A 15,864-nucleotide genomic window follows, 5' to 3' on the forward strand; every position below is an offset into this window, starting at 1 on the left:
AATAATCCTCTTTTAAATCTCCTAATATGTGTTATACGAATTAATTTAATTTAGGGACATAGTACATCCAGATTCATTTGTAATGTTGTAGTATGGAAAGGAACTTCCTTGTACAATTCATCCACATTAATATGTATGTAGCATATGCAATCTATTTCTGTTATTTTTATGGTTGTTATTCTATGTCTGCAAAGGTCATTTAAATTATACTGCGGCCGAAAATTTGTTTCATAAATTTTGATATAAATACTAATTACACACTATACTAATGCCAGCAGGGATCCTTTCATTTATCACATTTATATCACCGTCGCTGCTTTACTGATGACATAATGGAAAGCAGTGAAAAAAACTGGTATAGTTTTATTCTAATATATTAACGCTAGCTGAAGTTGCAGCAGATTGACTGAGTGAATAAGAATTCCTACCACAATTCATGGGATTTAAGAATCTTTAATAAGGTACGAAATGTTACCAAACAGTTCTGTAAACTAAATTTTACATACCAATTCTTCTAGCCATAAATATTGAATATCTGTAACATGTATAACCGGACCTTTACATGCGGATAAATATGGAAATTAGGATTTATATACATTATGTTACTGTATTTTGCCAAAAGCAACGGACAGATATAGTTTATATCTTTTTAATATCACTTTACATAAACAAATGTAACAGTTTGACACGTAGATCCAGGCTTTCACTATACGAATTTCTTGACAGGACATTGTAACAACATTTTACTGCACTACTTAGACTGGACTTTGGGACGAAATGTTTGCACTTTATACAAAAAAGCACATTAATACCAATAATATTCTGTTAGATCGACGTTTAGACTGTAATAATACAAAGTAATTCACATTTTGGTACACATTTACTAGAACATTCTTGCCATTCAGTACAAATAGTTGAATTTCTACCTCCTCCCTCTTCCCCCCCCCACCTCCCCCACCCTCCGTCTCACCCACCCTCGCCCCCCCTCACATATATGCAAAGACCACAGTTCCACATATCCCCTTATTCAACTTGCGATATGACTATTTACAAAATCAAACAGTACATTTTAAGCTAATAATTCTGTATTTACATTTAAAAAAAAAGCCGCTGCCCAAGGAGACATGCAGTTTGAGACCTCTAATCAGTGGTTCCAGTCCAGCCCTACACATTTGGCATTTGGCCTGGTAACCTTGTCCTCTCATGCATTCTACTAACCCCTTTGCCTACCAAGCCTTTGAACAAAACAAAACAGAAAATGATTCTTCATTTTATTCGGTCCTGGGTCTACTGGCAGCTTTTGATTTATTTATGTATTTATTTTGCTTTCGAAGTGTTCATTAATTTTGGAGTCTTTTAAATAGGGTTTTTGTTTGTTTGTTGTTTGTTTTTGTTTTAAACGTACCATTCGTTAAAATTTGATGTAAGCGTGCTGTGGCTGGACGTGTGATGGACTGCTGAAGAGGAGGGGGATAAGGAGCTTGTGGTCTGGTTTTCTGTAGATGGAGACACGATTGTTGGGGGCGTTGAGGATTCATAGCCTGAGCTGGCGGCGGGAGAAGGCTGGGACCCCTGGGAGGATGACTCATGGACCTGAAAAATAAATACGTACATAAATAGATAACAAAGGGGATTTTTAAGTGTAGTTATTAGTTCGATAATAATATCAAACTCTAGAACCCATTCGCCCCTCTGACCCTCCTCCCTCCACACAGGGATCCCCTGAGCTGAATTCACAGGTTAGCCTTGAAACGCTACAGATCGTGTTTTTTTAAGACAAAGTCTGAGGAGAAACATTGCATTGCTCATAAAGCAGGTTGCTGGTATCACAGAAACACGCAGGACTCGAGCTCTATGCCTAAACAGTCCATGTTCAAATATCTTGCCAGGCACTAGCCTGTAAGGCAAATGCGGTCCTAGTACACAAAAGGAAGGGGATCTGCTAGATCTGGCTTTAAAAGAAACCATGAGTTTCCCCTGCTTGTGTCCCTTCCATCTGCCCATCACTGAGACCTTTACTGAAAGTCTGCACTAAAGCAATGCACCCAGAAAAGCCCTAACCGGGTTACTCCACTGTTAGACGCTTACAACGTAAATAACTGAGATCATGTACAGTCAGCAGTGAAGCGCTATCTGCCCTTGAGCAAAATAAACAGTGGTTGTTTAAACCTTTCTGTAGTAAAAACATTACTGGCCAGGTTGCCCTTGTCTTTTCCAATTTCCTGTCCACAGATCACTTTAAAATATGCTTCTTCGCAACAACACCGCCACATAGATAGTCAACACATTTCACGTTTTAAGTCTCCCATCCTGTTTAAGCAGAAGCGTTGTAAATCGGCAATAAAACGTCAGAGATACAGGCGAGGTAAGATCACGTAAAATAATGCAACATCAATTTACCTTCATGTGTTTTCTGAGGGAACTTGGGTGAGTGTAGGACTTATCGCACATTTTGCAAAGATAGGGTTTGTCAGAAGTATGCACGTGCATATGCTTTTTGCGGTCGCTGCTATTTGCAAAGCGCCTGTCACAGCCCTCGAATTCACACTTAAATGGTTTTTCACCTATTACAGAAAAAATGATCTGATTAGAGACCCTGTATTTTCTATGATTAATCAGTATTAATTATTATTATTATTAAATTACCAGACCGAAGGATCGCGGTAAACTGAATGACTTGTAACTTTCCAACTTTAAAAATGCTGCATCTCAGAGCCCTGTTCTCTTTCATTTTTAAACAATCGTTCACTCGCTGTACAAGGCATATTTTTAAAAAGTTTTCATTTCAAACTATTTCAATTATTTCTCGAGAGCTTCACTTTCACTTCTCAGCTCCTGGCATATCTGGCTCGTTGTAATCCTGGCAGCAACACATCAGTCGTTACAGCACTTATACACAAGCCTTGGTGCCTCGTTTCTGCTTTTACGGCTCATTCCCGTGATATTTTACCTACCCACCTCATACCCAGCCCCTGTATTTTCGTGCAATCTTGGATATTATTACGACGGGTGCTTACATTCTATTCTTACATTGGCTACCAACATCGTCTTGAACAATTTACTAAAATCAGGCTTCATATTATTTCAAAAAATGTACAACAGTAAAAGCAGGAAGAGGTGCATATATATTTATTTATATATGTATTGGGGTTAGAGGCGTTCTTACTGATCCCAGCTGGTTTCTAATACTACAATACTAGATTAACACCTTAGGTTCAGTTTACTTAATATTACTCCATGTAATTAAATATTTACAAATACATGAATTACAAAGAGGAGACGGATTGGCTGACTGTATGTTTAGCACAATTTCTCATTGTAATACAGTCAAATCTGCCGACTACCAATTAATTAAAACCTATAAATTTAACAAGTCAGGTTGCTGCTATTTTTCTTTCACTACTGTATTTCTGCAGCAAATGAGCTCTCTCTCTCTCTCTCTCTCTTTTTCATAAAGGTTAGGAGGAAATAATTTTGTTAATGAGCTGATTTTGAAAATTAACCTCTCACGCTGCCTCTTTTAAAAAGCAATATCGTACATTTTACATACATTTTTTCAGAAAACAAGTCACCATGTCCAATGTTTTCCTCTTCCCTCCCCCATCCACACCACCATTTATTTTACTGGAAAAGCTTGACTCTTTTATTTGCAGAAAGAAATCTAGAGAGAAGGTTACTGTACTGTACCTGTGTGAGTTCTTTTGTGTATTTTGAGATTTTCTGATCTGGCAAACACTTTCCCACAGCCTGGGAAAGGGCAGGGGAAGGGTTTTTCACCTGTGTGGACTCTGATGTGATTTACAAGTTTATATTTGGCCTTGAAAGGTTTCCCCTCTCTTGGACACTCTTCCCAGAAACATATGTGATTGGACTGCTCGGGTCCTCCAACATGCTCCACTGTGACATGAGTCACCAGCTCATGCATTGTGCTGAAAGTTTTGTTGCAGGACTTTTTGGGGTTTGACAATTGCTCGGGCTCAATCCACTTACAGATGAGTTCCTGCTTGATGGGCTGCCTCATGTAGCGAAAGAAGGCCCCTGCCCCATGGTGGGCTGCCATGTTCATGTTCATGTGGCCGTAGCCGTGGAGCTGAGTGGATGCATAGTGCTCGGACCGGGGGCTAGTGACCTGGCCGTACTGATCTGGCCTCCCGTACATGTCTCCGGAGAAGCCCAGGCGCATCTGCCCGTTCACCACGTTGGGAGAAGCGTGGCTCGCGGCTTGCTCGTGAAGCCCCGGGAAAAGTATGTGTCCTGCGGCATCAGTGTGTCCGTGGGGTCCGGCGAAGCTGCCCGCGGCCGAAGCGAAGAGGCTGTGCTGGGCGCTGGCCGCCGCCGCCTCGCCAAAGCCCCGGTTGCGGAAGAGAAAGTCCCGGGTGGAGTTGAAGGCTGCGCTGGAGTAGGAGCTGACATGGGTCGGGTGGTGGTGATGCCCCAGCGCCGCCGCTGCGTAGCCGGGTGCCTGCGAGGTGAAGGCGGTCTGGCCGGCCGAGGCCAGCTCGTGTGTGCTGGGGTTAATTTTAAAGGCGCCCATGCCGTCGGCGAAGGGGTTGATCCCCAGCCCCACTTCTCTGTCCGTTACATCGCCCGTGGAGTGGTGGCGAGACGATCCGAAGGTAGTGACTCCTATAGCGGGATACTGCGGTCCAGCATCCAGAAGCATCTTCCCACTCTCAGTGCAGCAACCCGGGGAAAGGAAAGGAAAAAAAAAAGAAAAAAAGGGGAAAAAAAAAAAAACACGGAGGAGCAGCAGCAGCAAAACACCCTCTCTGGAAAGTCAGCGACAATCACCACCAACGCAACCACATCAAAACCACCCCCGTCGGCATCAGCGCCCCGAAAGGAAACAAAAAGTGGGGCGATCTTGCAGTTGCAAATAAGCAAGAAAGCTAGAATAAGACAGACATGCACAAAAAACCCCACTGTCTCTCTGATGAGACTTTTCGGGGAGGTTTGAAGTGGGGAGGGAGGCCAGGGGGTAAAAAATAAACTGGCTGCAAGTAACAGTAATGGAGAGAGACCAACACACACGGCAAAAAAACAAAAAACAAAAAAACAAAACAAAACAAAAAATCAACTCCCTTCAGTTATTTTTTAGCTATAGGAATGTTGCAAAGTGGCCGAGAGATTTTTCTCTTCTCTTCGAGCTCCCCACACTCTCTCCTTCTCCCTCTTTCTTTCTCTCTCTCTCCTTTTTTTTCGCCCCCTTTTTTTTTTCCCGCTTTGCAAAAAAAAAGGCGCAAATCATGCACAATATTGTCTTTTGCGGTTTATCTTCCTGGGGAGAAACTTTCACCTCCTCAGCCGGGCGGTGAACGCGAGACTGATAGCGGCAATCATTCCTGCAGATAAATGAATTGAAAAGACGACACCGTCCCCCCCCTTGATGAATGGGAGAAGGGGAGGAGCGACGTCAAGGCGGACGTGGGAGATCATTGGTGCCTGGCGACTCCCCCCTTCCCTTGCAACTCCCCCCTTCTTCTCCAACTAAGGGCGCGCAAAGCCTCTGCTCTTCCCTGATTGGTTCGCCGGGCTCATCAATCCCAGGTATTGTGAAGCGCTTTGACATCCCTTTTGACAAACAGGGTTTCCAGGAGTAGCAACTTTTTGTGTGTTTTTGTTTTGTTTTGTTTTTTATCAAGCCCAATATTTTTTGCACACAAATATTTCAAACGTGATCTTTGTGTATGGGTGCTAAAATAACCCTAGCCTTGATTATTGTCCTTCTTCTTGCTGCTGTTTTTTTCCCTTGCTCTCCTCCATAATAACGCTAATGATGATCACAATGATTTCCTGATTTTTTTTCAACAGCACTGAACAACTTTTTAGGGTTTGAAAAGGGAAGCGCTTTTGTGACTTGTTTCTTTTGAAGTTGTGTTTTCTCCTTGTTTGTAACTGAAGCTCTCCAGAGTTTGTGCCGATTGCATTCGATTTTGTTTTTAAACAACAGGCGTGATTTCTCTGGGTAAAAGCCCATCAGTTTTCTGAAACAACTCTTGTTTTCTGCACCCATCAGAACGCAGGTGGGTGAGAACTCTTAACTTTCTACTTTTTATTGTTGTCCCCCCCCCCCCTTATTTGTTATTCTTTCTCCCTCCCCCCCCCCCCCGCGGGATCTCTTTCATTCAGGTAAAACTGTAAATTTCCCAAAGCTACATTGTTTCTTCTGTGCTGCATGAAGCTCTCGGAGACTTTTTTTTTTAATTTATTTAAAATCCTCGATAGATAGGAGCAATGTAAATTTTCTGACATTCAAACCTTTTCTAGTTCACAAATCAGTCACCCTTGTCATAGTTATTGAAATTCCTCAACTTGCCACACCAGGACGGTGGAAAAAGCAGGCGGTGTCTTTGTTGCTGACCAGGCTTTTGATCGCCAGAGAAAATTTACTTACCTTCAGATGAGTGAGCAGAAAAAGAAATAACACTCCCTTTGATTTAGTTAGGAAAATGCAGACATTTGGATTCAGTGCAAACATACAACACTTGGTTGTTTTCTAGATGCAACCCTCGATTAACCTGTCTTTCCCCAGCGCAAAGTCTATTGAAAAACTGCGAATAGTTCCTTTTTGTTCTTGCTACAAAGAGTCATTGACTATATATTAAAATGATTGTTGAAACGTATAAGTATGGTACTTAAAAGGAGAAAATCTTTGTGACTCAATCAATTAAGCTAAGCAACATTTGTACATTATTTTAAACGGTGCTCGGGCATAGAATATCAGATTTCATTTTACGGAGAAGATATATATATTATATATATTTAACGTATATATATTTTAAAATGGCAGATTATTTATTTACTCAGTCGACTGCATATTCATTAGATCTAATTATTTCTAGTAACGAAAACACAAAAAGCTAGCTGAGAGTCGGAATCCTTCAATTTACCCTTTGTTCAGTACTTCATTTGGCTTATTCGGAGCTAAATCTGAGCCCCTCAAACTCTTATTCCTGAACAAAGAAACTTCTAACTCTTCAGCTGAAATATAAAGGCGTTAGGAAGCAATCACCACCGCAGGTACTGGTGAAACGGATAAAAATAGATATCGCATGCATATTTCTCATATTTCTCAGCGCTGCACATTTAAAGCAATAAAAACTGAGAAGTGTTTTTTTAAAAAGCAACTTTGAAACGCAGTGCTAAATACCTCGCTGTACATTAGAAATATATGTAGTTTGCGGAGATTCAGTCAATGAAGATGATTTTCAGTGCACTTTTACCCGGTAATTACTTTTGGATCTAGTACGTCTGAATAATTCCTTTTATTAGCTGGAGCTGTGTTTTTGCCCTTATTTTGTGAAATAAATGTGAAGAAATTACATTTACGATGACTTATAGCAACAGGTCTAAACCAACTCTGTGTGTGTGTGTGTGTTCTGGTATCTTTAGATGTATGTGATATTACCATGTATGTATGTCTTCTGCTAAAAACACCTGCATACACTACAAGGTTCTCTGCTGGATTTAGTCCATAATGTGAAATCTACAAGGCAGTAACACTCGGAGAGCAATCAACTAGATTGTCCATTCTTTAGACTACCTCCAAATTGCAAAGAAAACTAAATAATCTCAAGTTCGTATAAAATATAACAGGAAGGCTGACAAGGGGATATTTTTAGGAACCTTGTCTAAATATACAGAGTGAGAGTGAATGTTTAAAAAAAAAGTTGTGGGTTGTAGAAGTTATCAAGTGGGATTTGCGGCGTGCTCTCTGCAGGAAACGAAAGCTGCTCCAGTTCAAAGCCACATGCACCAACGTGACATATAAGCCATTAAAATATCCTCCTGACGGCTCATTTCTGTTTCATCATACATTCCCTAACTGCTTCCAGAAAGCAAGAAAAGAAGAAATGAAGGATGACCGCCTCGCTGGAACCGCCAAAGAGGTGCTGTTTTGTTGTCTCTCTTTTCCACCCCCACCCCTTTTTGTCAGCCCAGAAATGATGTGCAGAAATGAGGGAATCTCTTCAACAGGTGGAGTGGGGTAAGTGAATTCGGGGGGAGGCACGGGCGGGCAAGGAAAGTTCTTGGCACCCACTCACCCACAAGGGAACGGGCTAGACACCCACTCACCAACAGGGGCTTGGCAACCTCTCGCTCGCATGGGAAGTGGTTTGGCACCCACTCAGAAAAGGGACTGGCGCCCATTCACCCACTGAGGAAGTGGCTTGGCATCTACTCACCCACGTGGGAAAAGGCTTGGCATACCTCGGGAAGGGGAAATAGCCTGGTACAGACTGGGACTGGGAAGGGGGCTTGATACTGGGCTAAGGGCAAGAGGCTTCTTCCCCCTCACAGGGCTGGATAGGGGACTTCTCTGCACAGTACAAAGGGGCTTCTTCTCCCCATAAGCTGGGATCCAGACGCACCGGGAAAGGGGCTTTTTCGCACCCACTGGGAGAGGAGGAAGGGGACTTCTCTGCTTCAGCTCGGACAGAAGAAAGTGATTCTCCGACCCCACAGAAACCCAGCTTCCGAGGAGGCAGAGAGGGGAAGGATTCTACGCACCCAACGGGACAGGAGAAAGTAGCTTCCCCCGCCTGTCCTCCCCTCCCCCCCGACGGGGATGGCGAAGGGATTTCTCCCCCCTCACTTGGACAGGAGGGAAAGGAGATTCTCTGCACCCACTGCTGAGGCGCAGGAGACCGAGCCGGGCAAGCCTAGGGGAGAGGGATAGATAGATCAGCCCCAGGGGGAAGGCTGCTTGCTAAGGACAGTGGCCGCCGGGCAGCCACAAACAGCAGAACACTCGCTGCTTGGAAGGGCTGGGACTACACATTTCCAGGCGGATGCACTCGGGGGCTGCCGGATTGTAAGCCCTGGATGGAGTGCAGAGGGGGGATTTGCTCCTTTCCCACAGAGCAGAGGGAGGTACGGCAAGAGGAAGTCAGATTCTCCTCCTGGGTTTGACCGTTGAACATTCATTGCTATGGTGCTGCTTTTCTGTCGCAGTTTCTTTCCTTTCTGAGCAGTGAAAGGGTTAACTGTCTCCTGGAAAAGGTCTAGTGGACAAGTTACTAGACTTCCGAGCTTTGACAATAGAAACCCCTAATTGAGAGCCTTCCTTGGGGAGGGCTCCCATCCCGGGTCCTCGCTGACTGACCCGTTTGTTTTGCTTGCACTGCCAAAGTGCAACCTTCTAGTAACATTTCTCTTCCAAATCAACTCAAATCAAAAGAAACGCCTGCAGATTCCCCGTCTTACCCACCCGCGCGCAAAGCGAGTGGTTTGGTAACTGATTGATGAGAAACGTTAGGGGTTTCGTGAATTAAAGGAAACTGGCAAGTTTGCGGAGAGGTGGTTCCTGCAAACTCCCTCGCATTCAGCTGTAAAATAAGTCCCCCTTGAGGTCTGACAATGCCTCCAAACCGCGATAGACGTTAGGCGTTAATTTTCTTGCCTAGTGTTGGAAATGTAGTTAATCAGTTTGCTTAAGTGGTGAAGGCTAAAGCTCTTGAAGTCGCCGACTTTGGAAATACCCTAGAGTTTGACCTCTGACCTGCGACCAACAACATGTGCCAGACTCAGAGCATCCAGCACAATGCGTGGTTTCAGTGTCTAACCTGGGGCAGGACAAATAGACAAATGTTTGCTGTTTCTTCTCTTTCCTCTCATTTTAATGATTAATCATATCTGATCGCCCTTCCCCCGCCTTTAATTCCATCTTTTGTTTTTAATTATCCGCCCTGACTGTTCTTTCCACCCCTTGTTTTCCAGAATAGCTTGAATACCCATGAAATATGTTCAGGGCCAAACCCCAGAGGAGAATCTCTCCTCCTTGGGCGATTCTATTTGAACAGTTTAGGCTTGTTGCTATCCAGAATCATTCATATTAACTTATTAAAAAAGAACAAGCTTCATTGACATATTGAAGGCAAACATTAAATCTTCATCCCATTTCCTTAACAGGTGGGGTAAGTAAAGATTTCCATGGATGGTAAATGGGGATGGAAAGACATATTTTTGCATCTGATAGTATTTGCGGGGTGTGTATTAAGACTGTAATAATTCCAGAGCTGTGTGTGCTGTGGGCCGCTGAGCCTCCTACTAGTTTTGATAAAACTGCCGGTGTAGTAGCCCGCTGAATCAGAGCCATGTTTCAAACAATACTTGCTTACAGACTAATTAGTTTTAATATGGAAGTGTCCGGTCACCACCTTTGATCCGTATCAGAAGTCAACGTTTTCTAGCGGTCAAATAAGACACCTAACACTACACATTTCACTACAGATATAAGCACCAATTGCTATTCAGTAAATTAATAGCCTCAGAGAAGAACATAAATATTGTTAAAATTTTGTAAGCAGAAAAGGCATAGGGTGAGCATCTAATAGAATAGGCATGATTAACAGTTAGCCTTAACTTATGTCCTGTTGATGACTGTTAACTAGGAAGAATACATTTGAATCTATAGTTATAAAAAGGTTAGTATTATTCATCATAAATAATGGGACAATCTTGCTCTCTTTACTCAGACAGAGGGACTACTCACGTGAGAAAGGTGGGAAAAAATAGAAGCCAGTGTTTTTAACTAAGATTTATTTTCAAACAAAATGTCATATGGAGACCATTCAAATACTAAATACATACACTTCATTTTTTTGGTCAGGTTTCAACAAGTTAAACTCTTTTTTCCCCTGCCTATTTGACTTTTAAATTATCCCAACATTTCCAATCCTATGTCTTTACCAGTAAAGAACAAGTTTTAAAAGTTCTCTCGGTAAAAGAGCAGCCTTTATTGATCTATTTTAATAATCTTGTGTGAAAGTTTGGAAGTTTTATGTTAAAGCTCCTGGATAGGTTTTATGGTTATCTTTATTCCCACACTAATTTTCATCCCAGTGGTAAAAAAGCTGAAGAGGAAGTAAAATTATTTTTAAAAAGATTGTGAATGTCCATTATAGCCCCATGAGCAACCGTAATTAATGAGATCTGTTATTTCTATTAGCATTGCTTTTTTTATACTTCCATCCTGGTATACTAAAGGAAAGCTCTTATGATCGAAGTGATTTCAGATTCCTGCTTCCTACTTCGTTGATAACATCATAAAGTACCTTTAAATTCAAACTTGCATTTAAACGTTTAAAATCCTGATTCAAATATTGCACCAAAAATCAAGTAAGCATTCCATATTATTCGTACTTCTCACTGATAGATTAAATAGGTACAAAGTTGTCTAAAAGTTAGGGCATGAGCAGTGACAGTAGTTTGTTTTGCACAGAGAGGAGTCGAAAATTATATACAGTGAAAAGTATCAACTTTGTAATATTAATGTATATTGACACAAGTAAAAACGGAGACAACAACTTGGGCAGGAGTCTTGCAAACACGACGAAATTTTCAGAAGTGAAAAGTACAGAATATATTCAAGTTGGTAGTAACTCACCTTAAAAATACACTGTCAGAAGGTGAATGCCAGATCAAAGCAGAGTTGAAAAGATGTCCTTTCATAGATTTTTAAAAATCAACCATAGAAACTTCATTACTTTATAAAACGTGCGAGCATTTTGGGGAAGCCTCCATTTTTACCTCTGGAATATCTGAAGGGTCAAAGAAAGATTGAGTTCCATGAGTATTAGATGCCCTTTTCTTTTTAAAAGTTTCTTTTTACATGATTCTAGAATCATATACCCAGATAGTCATTTTATAACACATATAAATGTTTTTACTTGTTACTTTTCTCCCCTCTCACCGAACAGGAACAAAGTCCGGAAATGAGACACAAGACTTCTCTGGTAATGAGGAAAAGAAAACGACTTTACAGAAACATCCTGGAAAAGTCAAGTAAGTCAAAATATGCCTTTTTTTGCAGTTCAAAGGAGACCATTTTTTTTCAGCTTAGTGTTTAAGGTACTAGCATAAACACAAATCAGTGACACAACGCCCCACCAGCGGCTGCCTAATCCTGCTCAATGCCTATTCATTTGGAGGTTCTAGAATTAATATTTGACGACTCTCTCATTGAAACAACAACCCCTGACCCTATGTGATTGCACTGTCACATTATTCTATGACATATTCATCTTGAATTCATTTACGGACGATTTGATTGGAATGAGGTTTGACATGTATTGGATCCTATTAAAGAAGAAGACTTTGATCTTGCTGATGGGGTTTACATGATATGTATCATCTTTACTAGGGATAGCAGGCTTTCACAATGTGGTGGCTACCAAGCTTTCAGGAGTTAGTGACTGACATCTTATCTGACAGGAATACCTTAATCTTGAGGTATTGAATGATATATTCTATTTAAACTAAGCATATGATTTGGTTTATCTTGGGTACCTCTAGTTTCTAAAATGTGGGAAACACACACACGTACGACTAAAGTGCCTTCATTTACCCCTTCGGCTTCTGGATTTTCCATACACTCTAGAACATCCTGAAGCAAATTGATCTGACTAAAAGAAAAGAAAAATGAATTAGTAATACAGGAGGAATATATTCGGAGTTCATGAAATGTTCTCTTTCCCCTTTGAAAATTTCCCTTAGCAACTTCTCTCTAAACAATATCTCTTGATAGCATTTTGACAGTGTATCCAAATATTATTTTGCTGCAGTTATGTGTATCCCTTCTATCAGCTCTTAGTTTTAATGATTATTATTTCAACTCCGTCTTAAGATTCAGCATACTTATGACATTTGTAGCCTCAAATCCGATCTTAATAATCAAGGAATAAGTTAACATAACTCTTCAATAAATTCTTCTAGTTGTTCTTGACCTTTCTATTTCCATAGTAAATATTACAATTAGGATTTTCAAATCGGGATTAATCCTTATTTTCACAGATAAAGCCTGAGCTTTAAAATCTCAAGGTAAAAAATTAATGACGTTAAATCGAAGTTTTAGCTAATAGTACCCATTTCAGAAAGGTTGTCATATAACAGACAGTAAGATATATTCCATGGAACTAACTGAAAAGTTTCAGGTTCCTCAACAGTAGATTGTCTAGAGAAGTTTTGGTGACCTAACAAAAAACTAAAGGACAGACTCTGGTCAGATACGGCCGTACAAACATCATTAAAGAGGACAGTAGAAAGCCAACGCGGTTAGTATTAGTGTATGTGAGAGCAGAATTTGGCCCCAAGGTAGACAGTATATTACAAATGTCCACTCTTTGTATATGGTAAAGCTGACATACACGTCAAGAAGAGTGTTTGGCATTTATCATGAATAACTCTACATTTACTAGAAAATGCCTTATTATGAGTATATATTTATGCTGAAATAAAACTAAAATAGAGCAGTTGGACTGTAGCAATTTAGTGTGTGTGTGTGGGGGGGGATGGGGTGTGTGTGGGGGGAAGGGGTTGTTCATTCTCTTGATTGCACGAAACATGGAAGCTAAACTAAACCCTGAGAGAGAAATTCAGTAAACCAAAGTCTGGGGGATAATTAGGCTTTGAAATCGTCACCATATCTGATTTTGCTAAAGGTGGTGAGGGACAGGCACAGATGGGAGAAACACACAAAATACTCCACACATTCACTTTTTATGTGTGTGAAATTATTTTTATATTTGTACAGCTATAGAAGAAAAAAATAGTGCTTTGTTCAACTTTTGCAGCTGATTCCCAATATACTATACTCAATATGTAGTATAGATGTCTTTCCCCCAAGCTGTGCTCCAGTTTATTTATTTAGGCTCTTATCTGTGTTAACCAAGCATCATTCCTACAGCCTACTCTGTGATAGGGGAAGCTTTTGACATATGTGCTGGAACTAGGGGTGCTGGGGTTGCAGCCGCACCCGGCCCTGGCTTAAAGTGGTTTCATATATATACATATATATATGCATTTACCCATTCGTTCAATGGCTCTCAGCACCACCCCCACTATAAAAATTGTTCCAGCACCCCTAGCTTCTTGTGTCTCCTGACCTACTGGCCTGGTTTCACAGTTTATTCATTTAATTACTGTACTGCAAATCAAATGTTGATTCTCTGATTTTATTAGGGAAAGAATTCGTGAACACCTTATGTCAACATGTACCCTTTATATAGCATTCTACCACAACCAGGCAGTATTCACCAAGGGATACACAGTAACCGCTTAGATGTATAGGGGGGAACTGATTACTCAGTCTACAAGTCACTGATTCCTGGTGCTGCCACGTCTGAAGCTCCAAATTTTATCTCTTGAACACCCTTTGTGGCATTGGCCCTCGGGTGATGGGACAAGAAGAACAATGGAGTTCTTCACATGCCAGTTCCCTATAACAACAACCACAACCCTCCAATAACACTGCCTAATGTTTGGGTTCCGTATGCCGTCTTGCGATATCTCCGTTCCACGACATAAAACAGTATTGTGCAATTATTTAAAAAAGGAGGACTTGTGGCACCTTAGAGACTAACAAGTTTATTTGAGCATAAGCTTTGGTGAGCTACAGCTCACTTAAAGCGTATGCTCAAATAAATTTGTTAGTCTCTAAGGTGCCACAAGTCCTCCTTTTCTTTTTGCGAATACAGACTAACACGGCTGCTACTCTGAAACCTGTGCAATTATTGTTATCCTTGAAGACTCCTTGTACCGAGTCCATGAACTCCACTATTAGTAGAGAAGAGGAATTCCCCTGCATTTGCCATGTTGGTTTCAAAATCTAGATTGGTGGAGTAACCCTGCAAACCTAATGTGGCAAAGGAAAATAGGAGGCTTCATATATTTGAGGCATAGCCCATACAGTATGGATTATCTGGTAAAACATGGCTCATATTGCAGACGGGATTAACGACACCTAAGTAATCAGTTGAGTGAGTGGTGGTCAGACAAGGTCAAGCTGCCAAAGGCCTGCATTAACAAGCACTCAAGTTTTCAAAACATTCTGCAAGAGATGTGTAATTTTGCCGATTTTGGCCAGGTCCTCCTCCTCTTTTCTAATCTCTCCGCCTTCCCTTAGTCATGTGCGCGGCTCCCCCCTCCCCCCCCGTTCTCCTCCACACACACTAGTAGAACTCCCAAGGTACACAACAAATTATAGGAGTGAAAATACTAACTTCACCTAATATAATGAGAGAGACACCGAGTGGCACTTTTTTTCCATTCGATTCATGAAGAAGAAGAAGAAGAAGAAGAAGGAAAAAAAAAAAAGACTTCAGGATTTAAGTAAGGGCCGAACAGAGCCAATAGTGTCTGACAGGAAACCATCACAATATTTTAAAATAGCCTAGGCAAACTGGTGATAACATTTTTTAATTGATAAACTGTTCCAGATGTTTTCTCCCTTGACTGAGAAGTGTCAGAGTTGATGGATAACAAGTATGTAGAGATGAAGTGTTTTAAGGAGGTATGAGGAAACAGCTATATTTGGAAGTCACACTCTCAGTATATTTGTAAGTAGCAGATTAATAATTCCTAACCTTTATCTCTTCTGTGCACTCGTATTGAGATGGGCAGGAATAGGAATGTCAAATGCATTACTTAGTGCAAACAGACTTGAAAGTTAAGATGTTGTGGCACTAACTGCTGGTGTGTGGTTTAAAATGCCTGAGTAAACATGTTATGTAAGGATGGATAACTAATTGTATCATGTGTCATTTTTCATCATCTCAAGTCAAAAATATGTACACAATAATGTAAATACAACTATCTAGCTAAATACTAGCTTTGTGTTATAGAAAAAAGAGTCAAAGCCAGGCTCATCCCAAAAATATGTAACCGTAGCCAACGCTGGCTATGCAAAGCAGTAATAAAAATGTCCTGTATATAATTACGTATGTCCTACACTTTAAACTTATGATTACAAGTCATTGGCGAGTTGCCTGTGTTATGAGAATAGCGCGGTTTAGGTATTAACATGCCAGCCGTTATCTTGGTTTACTACTTAACATAAAGATGATCGTTTACAGACGTAGTTAG

At 41.0% G+C, this 15,864-nt stretch overlaps 2 protein-coding genes across 6 annotated transcripts in view; one reads left to right on the top strand and one right to left on the bottom strand.

Annotated features, from left to right (window-relative positions):
* Positions 1–437: 437 nt before the first annotated feature.
* ZIC1 (Zic family zinc finger 1) lies at positions 438–5,352 on the bottom strand. The gene is made up of 3 exons (XM_073359738.1): positions 3,688–5,352; positions 2,401–2,564; positions 438–1,593 (listed from the first exon to the last, which is right to left on the bottom strand). Exons 1-3 carry the CDS (start codon positions 4,661–4,663, stop codon positions 1,396–1,398), a joined length of 1,338 nt encoding a protein of 445 aa, XP_073215839.1. The 5' UTR covers positions 4,664–5,352; the 3' UTR covers positions 438–1,395.
* Positions 5,353–5,539: 187 nt separating this feature from the next.
* ZIC4 (Zic family zinc finger 4) overlaps positions 5,540–15,864 on the top strand; it is a 33,118-nt gene continuing 22,793 nt past the window's right edge. Inside the window, exons 1-3 of one of the 5 annotated variants that reach the window (XM_073359734.2) lie at positions 5,540–6,023; positions 7,836–7,987; positions 11,703–11,787. In XM_073359734.2, coding sequence (XP_073215835.1) covers positions 11,718–11,787 — 70 coding nt within the window. In that variant the 5' untranslated portion in view covers positions 5,540–6,023; positions 7,836–7,987; positions 11,703–11,717. The other 4 variants (XM_073359733.2, XM_073359735.2, XM_073359732.2 and 1 more) reach the window with 4 other exon arrangements.

Source organism: Lepidochelys kempii, chromosome 9, assembly GCF_965140285.1.
Source record: "Lepidochelys kempii isolate rLepKem1 chromosome 9, rLepKem1.hap1, whole genome shotgun sequence".
In the NCBI taxonomy this organism is placed as follows: Eukaryota; Metazoa; Chordata; order Testudines; family Cheloniidae; genus Lepidochelys; species Lepidochelys kempii.

What these genes read in the sequence shown, in the direction of transcription:
- ZIC1 (XM_073359738.1), bottom strand. Translation starts at nt 4,663, where the DNA reads ATGCTTCTGGATGCTGGACCGCAGTATCCCGCTATAGGAGTCACTACC. An exon ending in ACACAAAAGAACTCACACAG is followed by an intron (nt 2,565 to 3,687) that starts GTACAGTACAGT and finishes TTTCTGTAATAG; the next exon opens with GTGAAAAACCATTTAAGTGT. An exon ending in CCCTCAGAAAACACATGAAG is followed by an intron (nt 1,594 to 2,400) that starts GTAAATTGATGT and finishes TTTATTTTTCAG; the next exon opens with GTCCATGAGTCATCCTCCCA.